This window comes from Clupea harengus, chromosome 6 (genome assembly GCF_900700415.2).
Source record: "Clupea harengus chromosome 6, Ch_v2.0.2, whole genome shotgun sequence".
Lineage (NCBI taxonomy): Eukaryota > Metazoa > Chordata > Actinopteri > Clupeiformes > Clupeidae > Clupea > Clupea harengus.
Genome location: NC_045157.1, coordinates 19,735,396 through 19,757,586, shown reverse-complemented (window position 1 = coordinate 19,757,586; position 22,191 = coordinate 19,735,396). Strand labels below are relative to the sequence as shown.

At 43.9% G+C, this 22,191-nt stretch overlaps 1 protein-coding gene across 1 annotated transcript; it reads right to left on the bottom strand.

Moving 5' to 3' along the window:
- Positions 1–746: 746 nt before the first annotated feature.
- LOC105892913 (E3 ubiquitin-protein ligase RNF166) lies at positions 747–21,884 on the bottom strand. The gene is made up of 6 exons (XM_012819231.3): positions 21,462–21,884; positions 9,159–9,315; positions 8,867–8,979; positions 6,238–6,352; positions 5,574–5,681; positions 747–5,025 (listed from the first exon to the last, which is right to left on the bottom strand). The coding sequence occupies exons 1-6, from the start codon at positions 21,641–21,643 to the stop codon at positions 4,960–4,962; spliced, it is 741 nt and encodes a 246-aa protein (XP_012674685.1). The 5' UTR covers positions 21,644–21,884; the 3' UTR covers positions 747–4,959.
- Between the last annotated feature and the right edge of the window lie 307 nt (positions 21,885–22,191).

The window sequence follows — 22,191 nt, the reverse complement described above, 5'->3', positions numbered from 1 at the left end:
TGGGACCAGCGCTGCAGGTGCTGGGCTTGACTGTAGGGCAGGCTGGGAGAGGCCTGCATGCTTTCCCCGCTGGCGCTGGTCACCCCGGCACTCTAGTTTTGTCCCCAGAGAGCCCCGACGCCTTCCAGGCCCCAACACCTCCAAAGACGCGCATCACCCCAGCAACGGCAATTGTTTACAGGCCCCATTGGATCCGCGGCGGGGCTTAGGTGCCCCCATTCTCCCCTGAAAAGAAGACTCCAACTAGAGGTGATTGTCAGGGGCCTATTCAGCGCTGGTAATTAAGCCGCACTCCAGCCAGAGAACCCTAAACCCACACATCTGTCTCCCTCCTCCAACACAGACACACAAGATGAAAGGCCCTGCCACTTACAATGCCCCAAATACAGTCCTGCAGGTTAATCAAGTTAACGTTTATCATGAAAAATGTTAGGGTAGGCTGACAATTTAGTCATTTGAAACTGATCTGCATGTAAACTTGAGAAGTAAAAGTTTCCTTAATGTTCTACTTTATTCTTTGTGGTTTTCTCAAATCACAAGCAATTACACTTAGTCCAATTAACTAAATGTTTCATTGCACTATTCCAAGTGGTGTGCATAGTGGACTGTAATAACATCAAAGTGAGAAGCTGAGAGCCACCTCAGAAACCCTCCTATAATCCATTTGGAAGATTGGCTGTACCAGTTTTTTTTAGTTTTTTTAAATAGTTGTTGATTAAAACCAATGATTAAAAAACACATTTGAATAGGTTGGGATGCGTCAGTGTTTTTATTGAAGGAAAAAAAATATCTGCTACAAATACATCAGTAAAGTATCTTATTAAACCTCAAACAGTGTTACAACTTCGAAAGTCCACATTATTGTTAATTTATTTATCATTTCAGCATCAGAATCAGTCTTCATTGCTATTACTGTTATTACTATTATTACGCATTGATGCATAATCACATTGAGCTCAAACACGCACGCAACCACACACACACTCACACATAGGGGTCCGCATCATCCACAGGGGTTGTTAGAAACAGGCAACTCACTGGAGTAATGCCAATGTAACACAACAGACAAGGACCCCAGAACCTCTTACCAAAAGACATCAGCTTCATGCTCATCCCCAGACAGCTTTCAGCTATGGCACAGAGAGAAGGTAAGGACGGTCCGAATCCTGCTTTGTTTCCCAGCAATGGCCAGAACCTCACCGAACTAACGCTGTACTGCAGTGAATGACATCATGGCTTCGTGTTTAACAAACCTCCCAATTGAGAGTATCATAATGCACTCTGATGCCAGGATGCCCCCCCCCCCTCCTAGATTGTGATGTCATTTCCAGCATACTGTTTGATACTGCACAGGTTTATGCATTCTGTTCAATTGTTTGGATTTGAGTTGAGCACAGTCAGAAAATGAATAACTTACTGATGGTCTGCAGTGAAACAATATTCATGATTGTTAAGACACAAAAAAAAGAGTGAAAAATGCACACATTGGGAACATTTTTCAAAACGAACAATAGAGAAAGTATGACTTACAATATCAAAAGTTTTAAAACCCTATACTTTATGCTACAGCGGTGTACATGAATATCACCTAAAATATAATTGCAATACAAACATTTATAAGATAGAATGGATGATTGTAACAGGGCAATTTTCACTTGTCAATGAGATGTGAAAATGATCATTCGTTATGGTGACCTACTGTAAATCAAAGCTCACCTCATAATTTTAAGTAATTGTGAAGACACCATATAACACTTAAATAATGTTTATCTATATCAATTCAATGCTTAGACTGTTCAGCTGCATCATTTGATGTCACTGAGACTTGATCATACCTTTTCCCTCAACAATGAAAAAAAGTGTACATGATAATACACTACATATTACACACTATCTTTCCCCTTTATTCTTTTAAATACCATCCCATAGTATTCATTTTCTTTTAAATCACTAAGACAAATGACCTCCCGCAGATAAAACTTCTCTTGCCATTACCCAATGTCCCAAAACATTCGTCTTATGTCTCACATTAAGATTTCACCTTCACTCTACAATAAAAACAAATTCACCGGACAAACACTTTGAGATGGTCAAATACATACACACTTTCTCCCTCTGCAACTGCTTGAGTGACCACAGGAGAACCACTTTCCTATTTGTCCTTTTTGAGGTGAGAAATGTGAAATATTTCCCACTGCTATCCACAACCAGTGGAAGATAGCAAACCATCCCTGGAAATCTACATCACTGAAAAAAACAGGCTGAAAAGAAAATGAAGCGCTTTTATTTTCCTATGCACTAGATTTTTTGAGAAAACATTTGGAACTATGCTTTTAAATTCGGTTATTATTATTCCCTCTAAAAAAAGAGGTACAAAAACGTTCACTGGATCCAGATAGTCTTTTCTTCCGAAAGGACAGCATCCAGGGGGGGCTTTAAGAATAGAATGAAATTTGTGGCTGGGATAGTGCCACGGCCTCCAGCTCCAGACTCTGAAGGGACTCAGGAATGCACCTTACTAGGGCCACAATCACATACGTGATCAAAGGAGATAGCGATTGTACGTGGTTTCAGTCGCACATGACAAGACTTAATAAAAACAGACGCCTATATATCAATGCATGTAAGCAAACAGGTACAGCCCTTTCAAAAGGTCTCCATTCACAACTTAGAGAAGCATTTTTTGAAAGTCACAAAGCTCACCTGTCTCTCTCTACCTCACACACATAGACACAGACATAGACACACACATACGTTTACATTACTGTGCTTTCCAAAGATTCCACATACAGCTCACAATGCTTTAAAGTGACAGGGTTCAGAACTGGTTAAAGGATATAGTCAGAATGAAACTGAGAGAGGTCCTAGAGACTGACGCGGAGTACATTCATTCTTCGTTTAACAGCTGTGACTAGAACTAATACACACCTGATAACTGACACACATTTCCTATTGTCGAAAGCTTTACTTTCAAACCCACACAAATGTTGATCCAACTTTATATCCTGTGCAGTAGAGCAAGATGTCTCATATCAATCAAGGAACAGGGAAGATTTTAATCTCAACATCCTGTTGAAGTCAAGACAGCATACATTATTAAATATATTCAGACAAATGTCTGTTTTTTCAGTGTCATAAAACACTGAAACCCCCTCTCTTGACACTTACAAACATCTCAAGCCATGGACCAAAATACAACACCCAGTTTTTTTTTTTGGCCAATACCACGTTATACCATCCATCAGACATCTAAACTGTAGACTTAAGCTGCAAAAAAGATCAATATACAAATGATTATGTCCACTTATGTACATCCACCGATCACTTATTTCAAATAGACCCTTTCACCTCCTTCGCAGAGCTCAATGAGGGCACTGTGCATGCGATTGACTTACAGTACTGCATCTGGCCACACACATGCAGGCTCTTGATTAAGAAAATACGACAAAATAAATGAATACAAACATCAACAACCGCATGACACTGAGCTCAAAGCAGCCTGGCTGCGCCTGCAGACTAATGTCTGAACCAACGCTGACCTCTTGTGGCAAAATGTGGCCATGCACGCTCCAACGCTGCCACTGCCCGTCAAACTTGTGTGGCAGTCAGATCCCCCCTTAAAGGGTACATTAAAAGAAGGTAAAAGAAACCAACACATCCCCAAGTGATTAAAGACATGTTTGACGTTCTTGTTATTAGTGCACCATTTTTTTTTTAACTGAAACGTTTTCCAAAAATAGATACTTTTTTCCTCTTTATCTTTATCTGATGCTTTGTAAAAATATTATTGTAGCAAGTTAACCAGGTAACAGCAGAAGTGAAGATTCAATGCAAGTACTAGAATTCTGTTAGTAAACTAGAAAATAAGATCGATACTAGAGAATTGGTTCATGTAGAAAAACTGTGACAAGTGCAAGTATTCACAACAATGTGGATTAAAAAACTGTGGGTGTCAGAGGAAGTGGGGATGATCCATTGGTTGCTGTTTGATGCTGTATGATGATGATGATAGCTGGAGGTAATCATGTTGCCTCGCTGTCCGGGCTCTATTGGTTCTGTCTGGCACTGTTAACTTGCACCCTCTCTGAACAGGGAAACTGATTAGTACCAACAGGACGACGTGGCTTGCGGCACCAAAGGAAAAAGAACTTTACATGGTAGAGCAGTCTGATGAAAGTGAGGCTGTTGCCATGGCGTTCATTTGTCTCCAACGATCATAAGCTGTAATGGTTAGCCCCTATGCTCACAATGTCCTGTGATGAATGGCTGCGTGATGTAAAACAACACAAATTACAAAACCCATCAAAATGCAAGCTCGCTATTCATCAACAGCACAACTATATACCAGCGCTCTAACGGGTTCTCCTACAGTTTCAAGAGATATTGCGCCGCCTGTCTACATGGAAACTAGCGCAGAGAGAGGAAACAAAAAGGGAAACATTGTGGAAGAGAGAACAGAGTCCTTTTTTGCATACATGTGTCAGAAACTTATGCTGTTTTTTTTTAAGTTAAGAAAAGAAACTTCAGTCCTCATGCTATATTTTCAGCAATGGTTGTGACTCACCCCAACCTCACTTCATCAGAAGCACACACACACACACACACACACACACACACACACACACACACACACACACACACACACGCTCGGTTGATAGCCAGGTGAAGTATGAGGGTGAAGAGGCCCAGGTGAGGGCCTTGACACAGGAGGTGAGGTGATGAAACTGTTGTTGGGGGGGCAGTGGCTCTACAGAGACCACCAGGGGGCGACAAAAGGCCCATCATTTTCTGAAGGGGTTGCAGCATGACTGCATGGAGTGTGACTGTAAATTGTAGGTTTCCCCCCGATAAGAGAGAGAGAGAGGAGAAGGAGGAAGAGGATAGGGCCAGCGATGCTGATGTGGAGATGCGGTCGTGTTGACGGGTTTGGGACGTGGGGGGTGCTGGAAGTCTGCAGGATCAGTTCTCTGCTAGCGAGAGGGCCAGGGCTGCCTGCAGTGCGGCCTCCTCGTCGATGCTGTAGTCCTGTGGATGCACACGAGGTCAGAGTTCAGTCACTCATTACAATCTCTTCAAGGCCAGATCTGCGTGACAAATGTCAAATGACTACAGAAGAGAACGTTTAAGTGATAAATGAAATAATAAGGGAGGAAAAATGATAGCTGAAAATGAATCCTGGTTCTTAATTATTTATGTCTCGCTGAACTATTCAGAAGAAACAGGAAATGAGCAGAACAAAAGCATCTCTGATGGCAGAGAGCGGAGAGTTTGGCAAAATGCTTTTGAAAGCGTGACTTGAGCTGAAACAGATAGGAATTTAGAATGATGTAGAAGCCTGAAGGAGGAGGGCAGCTTATACTTGCAAATGCCCAAAGTCTGAGTGTACCAAGACACAAGAACTGGACTTGAAGGGGGCCGATAGAGGAAGACTCTTCGTTCTTTCTAACCCTAGGGAACTATCTGGGGGTGGGCAGGAAGGGGGGGGGGGGGGGGGGGGGGGCGCTGTCATCTCCCTCCACTGGGATGGCAATGTTCCTATACAAATAACAACAACCACAATAACAAAACCTCACCACAAATGTGTCATAGGAGAACTTGTGTCGGTGGAGGAGGTGCTGCAGGAAGTTGGAGCTCTTGTAGCTGGGGTCTCCCCACGGCATGGAAGAGCAGACGGGGCACACCTGCCGGAGGCAACAGCACACTCAGTCCCTACTACATGGCCACACATACATCACTGCCATACACACACACACACATGGGAGTGGAACTATTCAAAAATAGAGGGTGGAGTGTAGAACCCTTCATTGGGTTCTATTTTCCTCACCTCTGATCCCTTAAGATACAGGATTGAATACCCTTCCATGACTGTACAACTTATTTTGGTATAAGGGCCATGTAATGAAATTGCAACAACAACAACAACAGACGCATGTATTCCCCTACCAGCCTATGCTGTTGGTCGATGCCCCTTTTGCATTTACGGTGGGTAAATCCAATGGTACATTAAACTGAACTCTGTGTTAACCTCAATGACCCGACACTGGGTGCCCGTGCCAGACGGCCTGATCATAGCTCAGGCTGTACACACTCCAGCAGACTTGGGCAGAGAGCCATATCACAACTCTGCCAGCTTCTGCTGACAATCCTGCCCCCCCCCCCCCCCCCCCCCCCCACAGCCCCCCCACAGCCCCTACCCTCCCTCCGAAAGCGCCCATTATTGACTTGGCAGGGCCTCACCACTTTGTTGGGGTCGTTACGGTGGTTCTCCATGCAGTGCTTCACCAGCTCCTGTTGGTCCAGGTTGCGAGCTCCACAGAACGGGCACGCAAAGGTTGAGCGGTTTGGAAGATTGCTGCGGGGGAAGAGGGGCAATGAGTGAACAAAAGCATACAAAAAAAACCCACATAAACAAAACAAAAAAAACTAGATGTGACGGGTGGGAAAAACAGCCAGCAGGCTCTGGCACTGAGAGGCAGCCAGAGAGGTTCATTAGCGTTGCATCAGACTGGCTTAATCTCACTGTGCGCCTGATACAGAATGGTGATTAGCCAGCCAGCATATGTCCAGAGACAAGTGACAGACCTGACGTGAGGCTGGTCAGGAAGATAACAGAGGCTTAGGCCGCAGCCCAGAAAGGCCACAGACACCTCAGCAAAAGAGGCCAAACATGCTCAAAAACAATGCTAACAGGTATCTGTTGCTATCTGTGCCATTTTGTTAACAGTAATGAATTGACTGAAGAAAACAACCACAATGGCAGAGCCAAAATAGATAAGATCAGCGGGCCTCAGCTGAAGTGATTACTCAAGAACCCTCAGGGAACGAGAGGCTCATATTTCCTCGAATCCAGTTATGGCAACATCAATATTTAGCCTCAAATAAAAAACTGAAACCAATATGTGTCATAAAGTGGTAGTTTACGGTTACGTGAATCAATAAAAAAAATACGAGACCACCTCAAACAAGTAATGAATGTTATATGTGTGGTTTCATACCCCCCACCCCACCTTCCCAGTCCACGGTTGTGAAATATTGGCAAAGTGGTGTGTTCTAAATCCTTGGAGAAGCACCAGTTCCTTTCCACTCTCCACGGCAAACATCCTGCCAACAGCAGTGGAGGGTGGTAAACATTTAATAATCAAATTCTGTCATGCTTTGTAATATAAATGTGTGTGTGGTGTGCATGTGAGAGAGAGAGAGTGTGTGTGTGTGTGTGTGTGAGTGTGAGAGAGAGAGAGAGAGTGTTCTCTTTCTGATCGAAAGAAGTAGCAACCACTGTTTACCTTTGCTGTTTGTTCAGTGCAGAATGCCATCTGCAGAGATACCTCCGCAAACACACTAACTAGCTCCCCTCAGAAGCCCAACTCTGCCAGAGGGAGCTCCACACCGCTCCACCTAAATTATGCAGCTCTTCTTCTCACTCCCTGCTTCTAACCCAGAGAAATAGGACAGCTGCACAGAACTCCAGCATGACAACACACGCAAAGGCCTGGAATCTGCTAGATCAGTTCACAACCTCCAGCGCTGTTTTTTTGGCCCAAATCTGAAATGTAGTAACAGACCGCAGTGACAGATTTAGGTATCTGTGCCATTTTGTTAAACGGTAATGAATTGGCTGAATACAATCAGAACCATCTGGTGTAACACTTGAGCAAGTCAGTCTGTTCCCTTTTTTCCAATACATCCTATTGAATTACAGTTAATGTTGAATAAGATAGATATATAGAAAAAAATAAGTAAATAAGTAAATACAAAATTCTACTAATGTGCATGGACAGGGATACTGCAAGTGGCACAACTTCATCTCACAGTAATCAAGCTTCCTCTTGAAATGTAGTCAAATGGCATCATTAACTGAGTTTATGACTGGAAGAAATGAGGAAAATAACAAGCATCAAAGAAGGCAGAGTGGGGGGTGGGGGTGGGGGGTGGGGAGATGAAACCTCTTGAGAGACTAAGAGAGAGATGGCAAAATGCGAAACCCTCATTTCTCAGTGGCCCCTCTTCTTTCCAGGCCGTCTGTGGATATCACAGTGGTCCGCACAACGTACATTACCTTTGATGGGCCAGTCGAATGCCTTCATTTAGTGAGGGCTCACTGATTTCTAAGATCAAAACGCCCTCCAAACTCGCAAGTGTTCGACACAAGTCTCATAAACACCACAGAGGGGGAAAGCAGCACATATTCTGCCTGCATGCTGGCTAGGAACACGCTCGCTCGCTCTCACACACACACACACACACACACACACACACACACACACACACACACACACACACACACACACTTTACTTAAAGAGATGAAGACTTCTATCATGTGTAGCTCCGTCTTGATTTGGCTTCAGTCTTGTGATTGCTTGTTAGTAACCCCACAGATAACCTGATGAACCTCCACACTGAAGAACATACATTTCAAAAGGACCTCATTACACTCTGCCTTTCGTCCCAGATAGAGATGATGAACGCTGCAGAAAACAGAAAGAACAGAGGGTGACTCATCGCCGTCTACCCCTCCTCCCTGAGGCCTATAGGGGATTTATCTCTTCCCCTTCCCCCCCACACCTCTCCTCCCTCCACCCCCACCCCTCTTTTCTTTACTGTGAGCGAGAGAGCGGCAGAGCATCAGCTCACCTCCTTCACGGTGACAGAAACGTCTCCCCTGCCCTCCCCTCAGCGCAGGGACGTTGTTTGTACTGCCTTGTCAAGGGAGTGTGCCAGCTGTTTACTTAAGTGCAAGTAGGGCGCTGGAAGCCGGCGCTGTGACAGATTGTGGTCACGGAGGACGACAACAATGACAACGGCGGATGAGCCCGAAAGACAGCGACCGGAGAGCGGACGTTTGAGCCGAGCACAGGCAAAGCTCACCTGGGTATGGGCTGTGCGGTGGGCACCACGGGCACAAACTTTGGGCAGTTTGCCATCTGCTCCTGAACCTTTGGGCAAGACGAGATGTGTGTTCGCATTTTCATGAGGGTGACCTGCAGTGAAGAAACACAGAGACACTGTGAAACACAGAAGAGACAGAGCGTCGCGGAAAGTAAATAACGAAAAGCAGAAAGCAGCTGTTACATAGTTCAAGCGAGGGATGAGGCATGGGTGTCTTTTGATGTTTTGGTGAGCGTCTGAACTACTTTCAGATGAAACAGAGCACACCCACTTTTTTGCTGCAGCCCCGACAGGGCGCCTTGTAGGAGGAGAGTTGCTTTTCTATGCTGGAGGACTTGTCCACTTTCTTTGGGTCGAAAGGCATGCGGCAGAGGGGACAGAGGGGGGACGTCACTTGAAGACATGGCTGCAGACACTCTCCGCAGAACCTGCATGACAACACACAGAAACACACAGGATCGTTTCACATTCAGTACATTATTTCAGTGTTTTTTAGTTTTAGGTGTCATTATTTTCAGTCATAACATCAACTGAACAAACAACGCTCTCGTGAAGACATCAGCTCTCATTCTGAACGCTGAGCGCTGGCCATACAGCCTTTAGAGAAAAAAAAAGAGAACATTACTTTCTTTGCTCCCGACAACTGCTACTGTACAGGGGCAGGGGCACATTATGCAGCTGAAAAATGGGCCGAGGGTGGTGTGCCAGAGTAACATACCCCACCCCACACCACCTCTACCTCCACTCCCCTGACAGCATGACTCAGCACAGAGAGAGGGCTGGCCCACAATGCACGGCAACGTCAGCAAACAAGGGCCAGCGGCCGAGAGGCGACAGCTGTGTCATCCACTGATTGATGGAGCAGTAGTTAATGGGAGAATCACTGAGTCGTTTTTCTCTCCTTCCCTTTCCCTCTTCCTCCCTGTTTCTCCTCCTCTTATCTCTCTGTCTCTCCCCCTCTTCTCTGTCTGTCTCTGTCTCTTCCCCTCCTCTTTCCATCTCTCCTCCCCTCTCTCTGGCAGCAGTGTTGTCCACTTTAACAGGGGAGTGAGGTAGTCTTTTCTGTCAATGTTATAGAACTACGTGGCAAAGCAAGTGAAAGCAGACAGAGAGGTCTCATTCTGCCAATGAAAGGGTGTGTGTGTGTGTGTGTGTGTGTGTGTGTGTGTGTGTGTGTGTGTGTGTGTGTGTGTGTGTGTGTGTGTGTGTGTGTGTGCATGTGTGTGTGTGTGCGTGTTTGTAAGAGAGTGACAGCACAATCGTTCAAACTGAAACCATTTTTATTGGAGGAGGGTCACTGGAAGAGAAGCAGCGTGTGTGGAGGAGCAGGTGTGTGACTTCATTCACTTCCCGCACCCTTAGCCACTGAACACACAACCGTCTGGGAAGACAACACAGGGTAGACATCCACCTACTCCACACACTCCCAAATATCTGCTGCAGCAGTGAACAGCAGTCTGGGAATACCTGCATGTGCCTGCAGTCTTTTACGGGAAACACTATAAACAGAAGGATAACACTAACACAATGTGCTGGCCTTGTTTCGGACATTAAGGTGAATGAGCACTGGGTTAATCTGGATCAGTGCGTTACTGCCTCACAACCAGATTCCCTTCAACCAAGTTGATTGGACAGATGAAAAGCTGTTCATTCTGGATTCACATGCAGACATCTATAGACAAACGGGATGTCCCCGTCTAGCTTGACATGTAAAACTGTTCCAATACGCCGCTGAGGTTTCACTGCTCTGGGATGTCTACTGAGCTTACACAAGCTTAGCTTAGCCGCGTACCTTCCACTTCTTCCACATATTACCCAGCCACTATTTATTTCCGGCCTTAAAGCATACTCGGAATGTCATGAACTATTATTAATATAGGTTTCCTTTAAAGCGCTGTCTTCCCACGAGGCCAGCTTTACACTCTTGTCTCTCCCCTACATTGGGATGGAGAGAGGAGAGAGAAATAGCTGAGCCCCTACCCGCTTGTAGTTTGTGTGTGTGTGTCCCCCCCCCCTCCTTTAAATCTCTTTGCATGCTGCTGACTTAACTTTCCCCGGAGGTCATGTTGCGTGTTTGTAGGGAAAATGAGTTGTGAGAAATGTTTACTTTGATTTCCATACTTCTCTCTTATCTCCATACAAAAAGGGCATCTACAGTAGCACAGGAGAGAGAGGATGGTTCTCTGTTCTCTGATGATTCTCTAGTGAACATGCTGTAAATAAACCAGTCATGTGTAACGAATAACTAAAGGCTCCTGCTATATAAAAAGTAATGGCACAAGTAATGGCACATGTAGAGAGCACAACAACATGAAGCTAAATTATTTCATAGTGGGTACTAATGACTGAATGTATATCATTGGATGGTGGAAGTTTTATTTGCTCATACTTCCTTACCATTAACTTTCTATTTCCACAGTGCATACAAACATGAAAATAAATCAAAGCTTTCCCCTAACGGTGTTTTTCAAAAGGTTAATCCTATAAAAAAAGAGCATTAGCCGCACGGAAAACAATAGCAAAGAAAACATTCGTCCGTCTTCAATTTTGTCAGTTTTTACTACCCTTTAGGGTCTGACATCTTCACAAATGCCTCTGAGAAAAGAGGTACCTTTTTTTCCACTGCAGTGTGTTTGAAGTGCGGCAGCGTACAGAAATAAACTTCCTGGGCACCAAGGGCGTTTTGTACATTTTTGGAATTCATCAGTGATGTGAAACCATAACTCTCTTTTGGTTTTAACAAATATTTCCCATTACTGTGTTGGAACTAAACAATACCGTGATGCAATCCTGCAATTTGCACTCATTAATATTGTCATAAAATGATAGTCCTTGGATTCCTATCTGTAAAACGCTCAGGTACTCCTGTGCATTCCATTCATCTGGTGTTTTTGTGTTTGGCATTTTTAATGCATCTATTTTACAATTTGAAGCTCTGAGAAATGTTGTTAATAAATGTTTTAATGTGTTTATTTACATATTTCAGGGCCTGTCAATGTCTGAGACCGAGAAACAAGATATGGAACACACAAAAATATTGGAAGGCAATGGCTTTTGTAAGGAACAACTTTTCCAAACCAATGGCAGGACTGGGAGTGGCCAAAGGTTTTTGCACTTTGCTAAAATATAATATTTATTAAAGGTCCCTGTCTTGGTGAAACTGAATTAATCTGACTCCACTCAATAAGGAACTCAGCCTTAGTTCCTGTTTTTTTATGTTATATTGCTACCTGCTAGGTATGCTGACCTAGAGTCATTTCTTTGGATGCCTACAATCTGTTTTGACGAATACCCCTCTTACTTTTTAATAACTGTTTTCTTCTAGGAATAGTGCCACACAGGATTTTGCCACAACCATTTTCTATATTTTGGCATCTTCCACGGACACAACCTATGACTAGTTCTGGAGACTAACTCAGAGGCTGCAGTGCTGTTACGGGTCTTACCAGCATGTTAGACTGAACTGGTCCAGGGACCAAGTGCCAAGCTGCTGTGTGATCTCAGTATAACCATTCAATCCAGTGCAGAGGCTGGATGGCAATCCACCGCGGTATAATACAATATAACATATTTGCTGCAGCGTGACTAGCCCAGGTGATAAGCCAGGTACCTCAAGACTTGCATCACTGGTTTTTGGTTTGAAACTAATCCTATCCAGTCGTTGCGGAAACACCATTACTTAGTAATACTTCTCTTGTTAAGAATTTCTTGAGAGGCCACACTGGATCAGAGCATCACAATTTATTTGTTAAGAACAAGTTACTAATACAGTTACATATTCAAACAAGTCTAAAGTGAATAATCTAAATTTACAAATACAACAAAAAACATATGAAACATCCAAACATTCAGAGAGTATGAACATACCTGGCTGCTCAGAGGATGATGTCTACACACATAGAGTGCAGGAGGCTCTGGCTACAGAATACTGACTATTTTGACTATCTTCCCCTAAAATAACCATTTCATTTAGTCCTACATCTGGTCTAATAATTAATCACATGGACAGTGGTGTTTATGGTAGGGATCACACAGTCAAACAGACAAATAGAGAGGGTTTGTTTCCTCCAGAGGGGGGTTACCTACAAACCACGGAGACCAGAATTCTCATGTTTCTGAGATCTATGTTAAAACTATCGCTGCAGGACTGAGACCACTGTACCACTCAGGCTGAGTCCATTCAAATGAACCCAAACGTGGGAATCATCTTCAATATCACACTTAGTACTCTTAAATCCACTTTCCTGCCCTTAGTTTAACCCTTGCATTGAAAAGCACACAGAGAAAACCAGAGACAGGTGATAGAGACAAGAACACCAGCAAGGGTGTGGGAAAGTCAATCAAATGGAACAATGCAGTTCTGGAATGTTGTTAGAGGCATAATGTAACAACAACTGACCCACACCCTAATGAGTAATTGCAACTAGAAGGCTATCTGTGTTTTACAATCCAAAGATTCCCAGCTTGCCTTGCACTTCATGCCTTCAGGAGTGACTCATCATTGTGGGCCATGAAGCATTTGTGGTGCAATTAAGGCTTCCTTTTCTAATCAAAGATGTTGCATGAATCATCATGCAACATCTTTGATGTGTGATCAAGATGCTGTGTGATCAATGCAAGTCATCACATCATAAAAAAAAGATCTTTGCGTTCAACTATTCAATTACAAACTATAGTCAAAGCATGTTACGTGCTACTGAAGCAGCCGTCCTTCTGGTGACCCTCTTAGTGGTTGCATATTACAGTAAACACAGTGCCTCCATAATTGTCATTTAGAGTTCAATAAAAGCAATTGCTGGAAATTATAAGGACTGAAAGTCTCTTTTTTCCTGCAGCCTCTTCGGGGAGCGTTGTTCTGAGATGCGATGTGTTGAGGCTGTCTGCATTTTGTTGATGAACTCTCTGGAGAAGCTAGAGGTGCTAGAGGTGAGAGACAACATACAGGAGAGACAAATAAAACCCTGTCAGGCACTGAGGACAACCGTGAGCACCATCAACAGCATCACTGATGCCGCTACGAAGTTGGCTCTGGTTTCATCTCACCGCTGGCAGAAAGGCTCTGTAAAGATGGCTGGTGATTTGTCTCTAGTGCAGCTGAGTCGAGTCTTGCACAGTGTGGCAGGGAAGGAAAGAGGGGAAAAAAAGAAGAAGTGAGATCTGGTCTTATCAACAGATCTGAGGTGGTGTCCACGTGAATATGGTGAAAACAGAGATTTTCATCCAAAAGGATATTTTTGAAAACACAAAGGAAACACATTGTTCTCAAAATGAGAAGCGCTTCAAAGACGATCTGCTCTCCTAAGGCATGGAGGACTACTGCTGTGAGCCTCACCACCACCACAAAGGGCTCACAGACAGGAGAGGCAGACACCAGTGCTCTTGAGAACAGCAGACAGACAGGAGAGGCAGACACCAGTGCTCTTGAGGAGAGCAGACAGACAGGAAAGGCAGACACCAGTGCTCTTGAGAACAGCAGACAGACAGGAGAGGCAGACACCAGTGCTCCTGAGGAGAGCAGAACGGAGAGCGTGAATAAACTAAGGACATGGCGGTTATCTCAACTTGAGCAGTTGGCTTGTAAACAGCTGACCCAACTTCCTTTTTTTCTTGCACCTCGTTTCTAAATGCTTCCTCTGGAGTCATACAAAACCTGTCAAACACACACACACACACACACACACACACACACACACAGACACACACACACAAACACACTCTCTCCCACACATGTGAAGAAAAGTCAGCCAACACTCATTTTGCTGAGATAAACAGCATCCAGTAAGTGCACTGCAAGGGTCAAGTAAAAACACCTCCACTGGCCCAAGAACAAACTAAAATCCACCCCAGGTAACAGACAAATGGCAACGTGATCCCAACATGTGTGGATTTTTTGCCATGTGCAGTTTGGGATGTACAGGTGTACTTAAGATGACTGAAATATGGAAATGATTTCCAAAGGTCCCCCTTATAGAGTTCGATGGACCATAAAACTCAGAACGAGTTATCCAGCAAAATATCAGTGACTGGGAGAGATGGACCCACCTCTTTCTCACTTACGATCAACTGAACTATCAACTATGACTAGAAAAAAAAAACATGAACTAGAGTTTCCTTTTGTGTGCTACACAAAAACACATGGGTTCAAACAGCATTGAGTTGCACTGAGCAGATAACAGCAGTTGTTACTATCCTGCCTCAGAGTCACTGGATACTAGCCTGAGTCTCTTGTTCTTTCTACCTGTTCTCCCTCTCTTCTCGTTTGTTTCCCACGCTAATGTGTCTGAACACTGCTGTGCATTTCTCCTGGTCCTGGAAAGAAGAACAATGTAATTGGCAGTGAAGTGTGCGAGATGAATACCTCAGAAAAGCCCACTAGGTCACATCAACGAGCACGGCATTTACCACTACAGCTAGATGAAAGGTTTTTACTAGGACTAATATCACTGTGCTGCATCACAGGGTCTGTTTGATCCCTCCTCTCTACAAATGCCACCACTAAAGGTTCAGCCGTGGATGGAACACGAAGTATACCACGGTGTAGGGATCACCAAGCAACACTTCTTCTTCAGATCTGAAGAAAGGCACCCCGTACTCTTTACACTACTACAATAAATAAGTAAAAGCTACAATAGCAGTCTGTGCATCTCTGACTTCATAGTGCAGTCAGTTTAACCAGGATCACCATACAAATAAACCTCTGTGCTTTCCAGGAGGCCTGCTGTGGCCTCACAGCAGAAACGTATTTGAGCTGCCCAAATGAGTTTCACGCGTCTGTACCTGCCTGATGGGCTTTCGGGGGCAGCAAATTGATGCAACAGTGATTAATGAACACCTCAGGTTTGAATTTGAATGCATGAATGGATATTTGTCTGAAGACCTTGCCAGCAATCCTGTGCTTCTCTGCACTGCACCCAAGGCCTTGGCAGTTGAGTTCCACCGGCTCGTTCACCAGCGAGAGCATATGTAAGGGCCAAATTAAGAGTGTGCTTGAAGACCTTGATCAAGGCCAGCTATTCAGGAATTCTCCAACATTCTGAAGGGATTCTCTTTTTTTCCCCTCACAAAGTGGAGCAGAGACGTTCAATATTGATTTGGTGTCTCTCTCTCTGGAAGTGATAAGGATGTGGCCTGCTGAAAAGGCCTGTACAGCATCAGTCCCCCCCATGAAAACATGCCTCACTGTGAAGCCCCGCTGGAACATGGCCTATTCACAAAGAGTTATTCTGTGTCTGTCTCATTCTCACCTCTTGTCTTCTTCTCTCACAGGATTGTGTGATTCTCCACGCCGTCTCAAAGCTGTATCCCTCCAACTCACACCTCTTTTTTTAGTTCTCTAGGGGTTTTGTCTTGATCCTCTGCCTCTCTTTCACTCTCCCAGAACTGAATAATTGAAAGGGCAGATTACATGGAACTATAGAGGCCAAGTTCTACTTGGTTTCTTTCGGGGACACCAGAGCACTGAAGCCCTTGTTCTGTCGGGTGCATTGTCCTAGAAGGCTGCTTACACTTGTGATGCGCTGCAAAAACCCATTAAATGAGTCTGTTGTTCTTTAAAAATGAGGAGGCACTTGGAGATAACTAGAATAGCATACAGTAGCATACTGCTGTTTTGTTGCAGATAAAAATAGAACAGGGCATTTGAGGACTTCCTGGTCATTATTTTACGCCCGAATGCTAACATGCTCCCTAACATGGAAACTGATGCACAAAAAGAACTGATGCGTTTAGAAGATGCGTTCACAATCTCATGTAACACCTATTACAGTCTTGGAAGTGACATATTTTCAGTGGTAACTGAGATAGAGTACATTTAACCTGGAAGGGCAACTGAATAGTCACAAGGTGGCATGGATGTAAAAGTCAACCACTGTACGCCACAGCAGTAAACCACATAGCAAATACCAGAGCATGCGAGGGGAGACAAGCTGGAGCCGGCCAGATTCTCCTGGAGAGCTGGATGGGTTTTCCCACCCGACCGAAGAGAACTCTGGACCGGCCGCTCCAGCTGCACTCAGAAGAGGAGACGGCACCATGCACCGCCCAAGTTGCTGTCTAGCTCTGTCATAATTATTTCATGCAAGTCAGAGCTAATGACCACAGCTGCCATATAAAGATGAAACGCATGCGAGTGGGGAGATTTCATGCCACAATAAACCACGATAGTGATTTTGTGCATTTTATACCAAAAAACAGAACAGTTGTAAGGAATGAGTTGTAATGTTGTAGTAGGATAAATTGACATGGTTAGGCCTGATACATTTAGAATAGTTTAAAACTGTAGGCTAACCCCTAAAAATCACATGTAATATTCCATCCAGTGTTAGCACTATTAGTAACCCTTAGCTCTGCATGTTGCAGAGTGCAATGGCAAACACAAATGATAGGCTGGCAGAATACATCTTTTTATTAAATCTTATAGCAGCATAAATTACTGTGGCATAGGGCAATTCTGGAGCAACATTTCTTTCCCTTGCAGCTCGGATTTTCATCCATAATTCCGCTCCCATGCTCTAATGCAGGGGCCACTTCAGGAGGACACAAGCTGCCTATATGTGCACGGCCTTATATGCATACGCACATGCACAACATATGCCTGATTGAGAGCAGAGATTGCTTGTATTTTGGAATGTATTCATGAAGACAAAGCAGAGAGACAGAAGGACTGGGAGAAACTGTCCCTGTAGCCAGGAGAAGAAAATGGAAATCTGGCTCACACCAGCTCGAACAGAGATGCAAAATACAGCGTTACCTTGAGGGCCTCCCTGATTTCAGTGAGGCGCTACACCATAACACAAGAGAAAGAGGAGATGAGGGGGATGGGCCAAATCTTTCATGGCACAGGCCTACCTTTACAGTGCTCATGGATGCTAATCTCAAAATCATGTGGATTGTCTATGTTCACCTGGATTGCTGATCAGACGTCTGATGGGGGGGCTTCGAACAATTACTCTGGACCTTGGCTTAAAGCACCAATGAGACACATGTCTAGACTACTGAAACTGTAGCTAGCGCCTGGGAGCTCGGGACTGAACTGAATGACATTTTGCTGTCCGTCAAATTCATATTTTTTTTTCTCTTCATTTTCTAGAACTAGGAGATAAAAACTAATCAAAAATGTACAAACAATTACAAACTATAATTCGCAATATTCATAGGCATAATTTAACAAATAAGCCGTGGGACTCTTTGGCATTACTGAGGCTCCAAATCTCTTGATTAGCAGAAGGTTGATGTGGTTAAATGCACTCTGCTAAAACTATCAATGTGTTATAGCCTTGAGCAAATAACCCCCTGTAGCTGTGGCCTCTCTTGTGTAGGATGGAACCAGATGGTGTCTTGAGTTTGGCAGGATTAGGATTAAAGCATGTCTGTGAGAGGTAACAAGAGCAGGCTGCCCTCAAACCACAGCAGAGGCCAGACTACAATACCTCCATGAGGAGGACAGGAAGGAATAATAGTTTGTCATTTATAGCTTCCTTAAATTAAGGAAGAACATGAGTGGTCAGTCTAGTGGGATTCCCCAGGAGGCCCCTGTGAACAAAGAACATCCAGTAGGTCAAAGGTTACCAGAATTGTTTGAGTATTTAGCCCTGATCCTAAATATCCCTTTTATGGTTTTCATATCCACACTGCCATTGTAGAATAAGAAAATGCAATAGCCATTACTCCTGCCTGGCAGAGCCATTTCCAACGTGATCCTCTGAGATAAAAGCATAGAAGCGTGTGAGCTTTTTGAAATCACACCTAATCCCCTCTACAGCTTGGTGCCTTTGCATGAAAACTAAGAAATGTTCAGCGCAACTACTGTGGAGATTCACACTGTGTGCTGATTGCGACATCTTTTCAGTGTCCCGAGACAACAACAAAAATCAGAGGTAAAACATGGACAAATAGGCTATGGGGGTTTTCTTTCTGAACCAGGTGTAGAAATGACTGTTTTACAGGTTACAGGTCATGAGAAACAGCTAATAACACATCAAGAGTGTAGGGTAAAAAACAACTCTTCTTTCATATCCCTATAGCCAGAGCCTTCCATATAACTGTTACTGTTAGTGGGTCGACAGGAGAGACCATTAGCTGGGATGCTCTATCAAAGCTTTACCACAGACGTTACTTCCTCCCCCAATGGTCATTTCTATAAATATCCAGCATGCACACATGTCCTTAAGTGACATTTGGGAGAGAGAAAGTAGTCGGCTGAGCTTGCTTCAGGATAATTGCTGTACATGGCATGTTGAACCCCGTCCACTGTGCGTGTGCATGACATAATAATCTTGCCGGGGAGAGGGCACTCCTGATGTGCACGTGATATTACAGAGAGCATGCCCGGCCGAGACTGGGCTTCCTTAGCAGCACTGCGCATGTATCTGAGCTGGGGAAAATGCTGTTAGCGTCTGGCTACGTGCTGTGGAGAGCATTCATAGCCTAAGCACACACGCCAAAAACAAATGGAAAAAATTAGAGAAGCCACGCTGTGTGTCCCACCACAGGTTTACATAAAAACACACACACATGAACAAGCCCTTATTTCCCACCTCTGTAGGTAAACGCACATGTCACAAAAACAAAACATACAAAAAAGAATATTATATTAAAAAAAAAAATACTAAAATAAACGCAAAATGAGTTTGGGTTATGAACATGACATTAGTTAATACCTCATGGGAGTTAAACATGATCTTTATAACCACACCAATCTCCCACACTTATGAATGTTCCTAGTGCACCAACTATGGGATGTGTTCTAGGTGACAACAACATACAACTCAAGTATAGCTGGAGTTTTTTTTCACTGGCTTTGGTCTTGTTTAATTACATGAATAAATGAAGCACATTCTTTTGTGCACATCAAAGGCTGATGCAGAGGCGTCATTATTAAAAAGGAATAATTCCTCCTTAATAGGTCATCGTGACATCAAAGGCGCTATGAGAAAGCTTTGTCTCACTACAAAATGCTCCTTTCCTCAAGAGAGAGGATATCAATACTTAACACATACTTCCTACTCCTACCAATCATTGAGAGCAGTTTTTTTTTTTTTAAACACACACACACACACACTATCATAACGTCACAATTTCCTCTGATTTGCTTGGCCTGATGAATCTTGGTTATGAGGCGGTTCTGACATAGAGTAACAGCTACTTTTTAGATTTGGATGTTTTAACCAGTGCATTAGCAAGGGGTTATAGGGGTTACTGATTTATTTTGTTTCATTTCCATGGACATGTTTGGAGCAAGTGTAAGACTAGTGCTTGGACATCAGAGCATCAAGGGTGAGCATCATCATGGTAGCTACCCATTTGATGAAGATACACTTGGCAACCAAGCTTCAGACTCCACATCTAGCATTGTTCATGAAAATAAAGGTCAACAGAACAGAAAGGATTATGTACATAATAAAAACAGCAATCATCCAATCTTCACCATGCACATTTTACTTTACCCTGGACGTCACCTATTTTCTGACTTAAGTTGATGACTCAATAACTACTGGGTAAGGGTCAACAAATAAGGTTGATTACAAGAAGATTACCCTCATATCTGTGGAGGGAAATCAATTCCATACAATAAACCAATACAATTGAAGTGCAAGGATGATGAATAATTCGACGTGAAGCATTAAGTTGCCTTTCCACAATACAAACATCCTGATAATTCCATCAGGACCATGTCACCGGGTACATCTGAATCTTCGTCTCTGTCCAGTCCACGTATGGTCGCTTGAACTTGACAGACCCTCCAACCTCCTCCACCGTGTTAATTTCTACGCAAGAACAGAAAAAAAAAAAGCGGCGCAGTGCTTGCTGTCACGGTTCCCTTTGTCTGGGAGCCGTGTTTGACAAGCGATTGTCCAATGTTTTGCCTCAGTTCCTCTTTGACGACGCCGCCACTTCGTACGGTGCCTTTTAGAACATTAGCTCGCACACCTTGCTCGCTTTGTTCTCTTTCACCACCAAGTATAAGCCTTATCTATCTTTACACTCTGCTTTTGACAAGTCACTCTTCGAAAATACCCGTTTGATAAAAAAGATCTCTCTTTAACAGCATCTATTGAATGGGCTATATTTTGTTAATCCATAGCCTAATATCGATAGTGGGAAAATAGCCCTGACTACAAATAAATGTGGATAAAACCTAGATGGTTCAGCAGGTGCTGCAACCCCTGTGTGACAACTCGACAAAACAATAGCCTAGACGTAGGCTATTGAATGTCCTATCACATAGTGATGTAGACGTTATTCCGCTATACGATTAGAACTATGAAATATAGTCTGGTTTACTTTTCAGGATCAGGACACAGTACGTATAGTTTTTATTACACACGCTAACATTACAGATTACAGTTAACATTCCCCTCTTGACAAGACACAACACCGCGGTGCCTATATAGTCCTACAAAAATGTTTTTTGGACAGTGGCGTACTTGACAAGACGGCAGCACATCTAGTATGAGAATGGCATAGAATAGTTGACTACATAAGCCTGGTACTTTGTTTAAAAACAACAGAGAAACTGTCCTTCCGCTAACGTTACCCCAAAGATACACACAACTGCCAGGGCAACAGTACTCACGTGTGTGCGCAGCTCGCAATGCTGACAGGTTTATGATAGACCTCCAAGCAAATTGGACAGGAGAATTGGCTCTCAAGGCTTTCACCAGGTGCGGCTGCAGCTGCCCCGTTTTGTTGCTGATGCTGATGGTGATGCTGCCTGAGCTGGGCAGCCGACACAAAACTGCGGAACATCGCCATCATGAAAGCGGATCTCTCTTGGCACTTCGCTCTCGATTACGGCTACACTAGAGTGTAGAGACACCGATGCATCGACTGAACCCTCAACCGATATAAATCCGTATGTTGAACAAGTCGTTCGAGGGTAAAATGGTTTTATCACACGTTAGATACGGCCTCTGTGGCAAGCAGTGGCGCTCAGCAGAGAGGACACGCCGGAACGCGAAAGAAGTAAACATTACAAGACAGCTTTAACAAAAACGTTTAAATTAGCTTCAGTCGTCAGTTTCTGTGGGTGTTGTAGTTCAACCACAGTTTCAATGAACGCCTTCCTGCCACGAAATAACTACATTCCCACACGCCTTTGCCTCAGTAGTTTAAAAAATTCGGCAGGTGGCGCCAGAGTGGATGCCTTTTTCAACAAAGCATGATCTGTTTGTTGCATTAACAGGAAAAAATACAAAATACATGCGAATGTGAACATGAAAACGTGTTTAGACTATTCAAGGCCTCTTTCGAGCAATCACTGTGAGCAAAAGCAAATATATGTGTGCCACGGAGCTTCCAAGTCA

Bases quoted from the DNA above. Each gene is read 5' to 3' on its own strand.
- LOC105892913 (XM_012819231.3), bottom strand. From the start codon at position 21,643: ATGATGGCGATGTTCCGCAGTTTTGTGTCGGCTGCCCAGCTCAGGCAG. The intron at 8,980-9,158 runs GTGGGTGTGCTC...TCTTCACTGCAG, and splicing joins GTCGGGGCTGCAGCAAAAAA to GTCACCCTCATGAAAATGCG. The intron at 5,682-6,237 runs GTGAGGCCCTGC...TGCCTCCGGCAG, and splicing joins GTAACGACCCCAACAAAGTG to GTGTGCCCCGTCTGCTCTTC.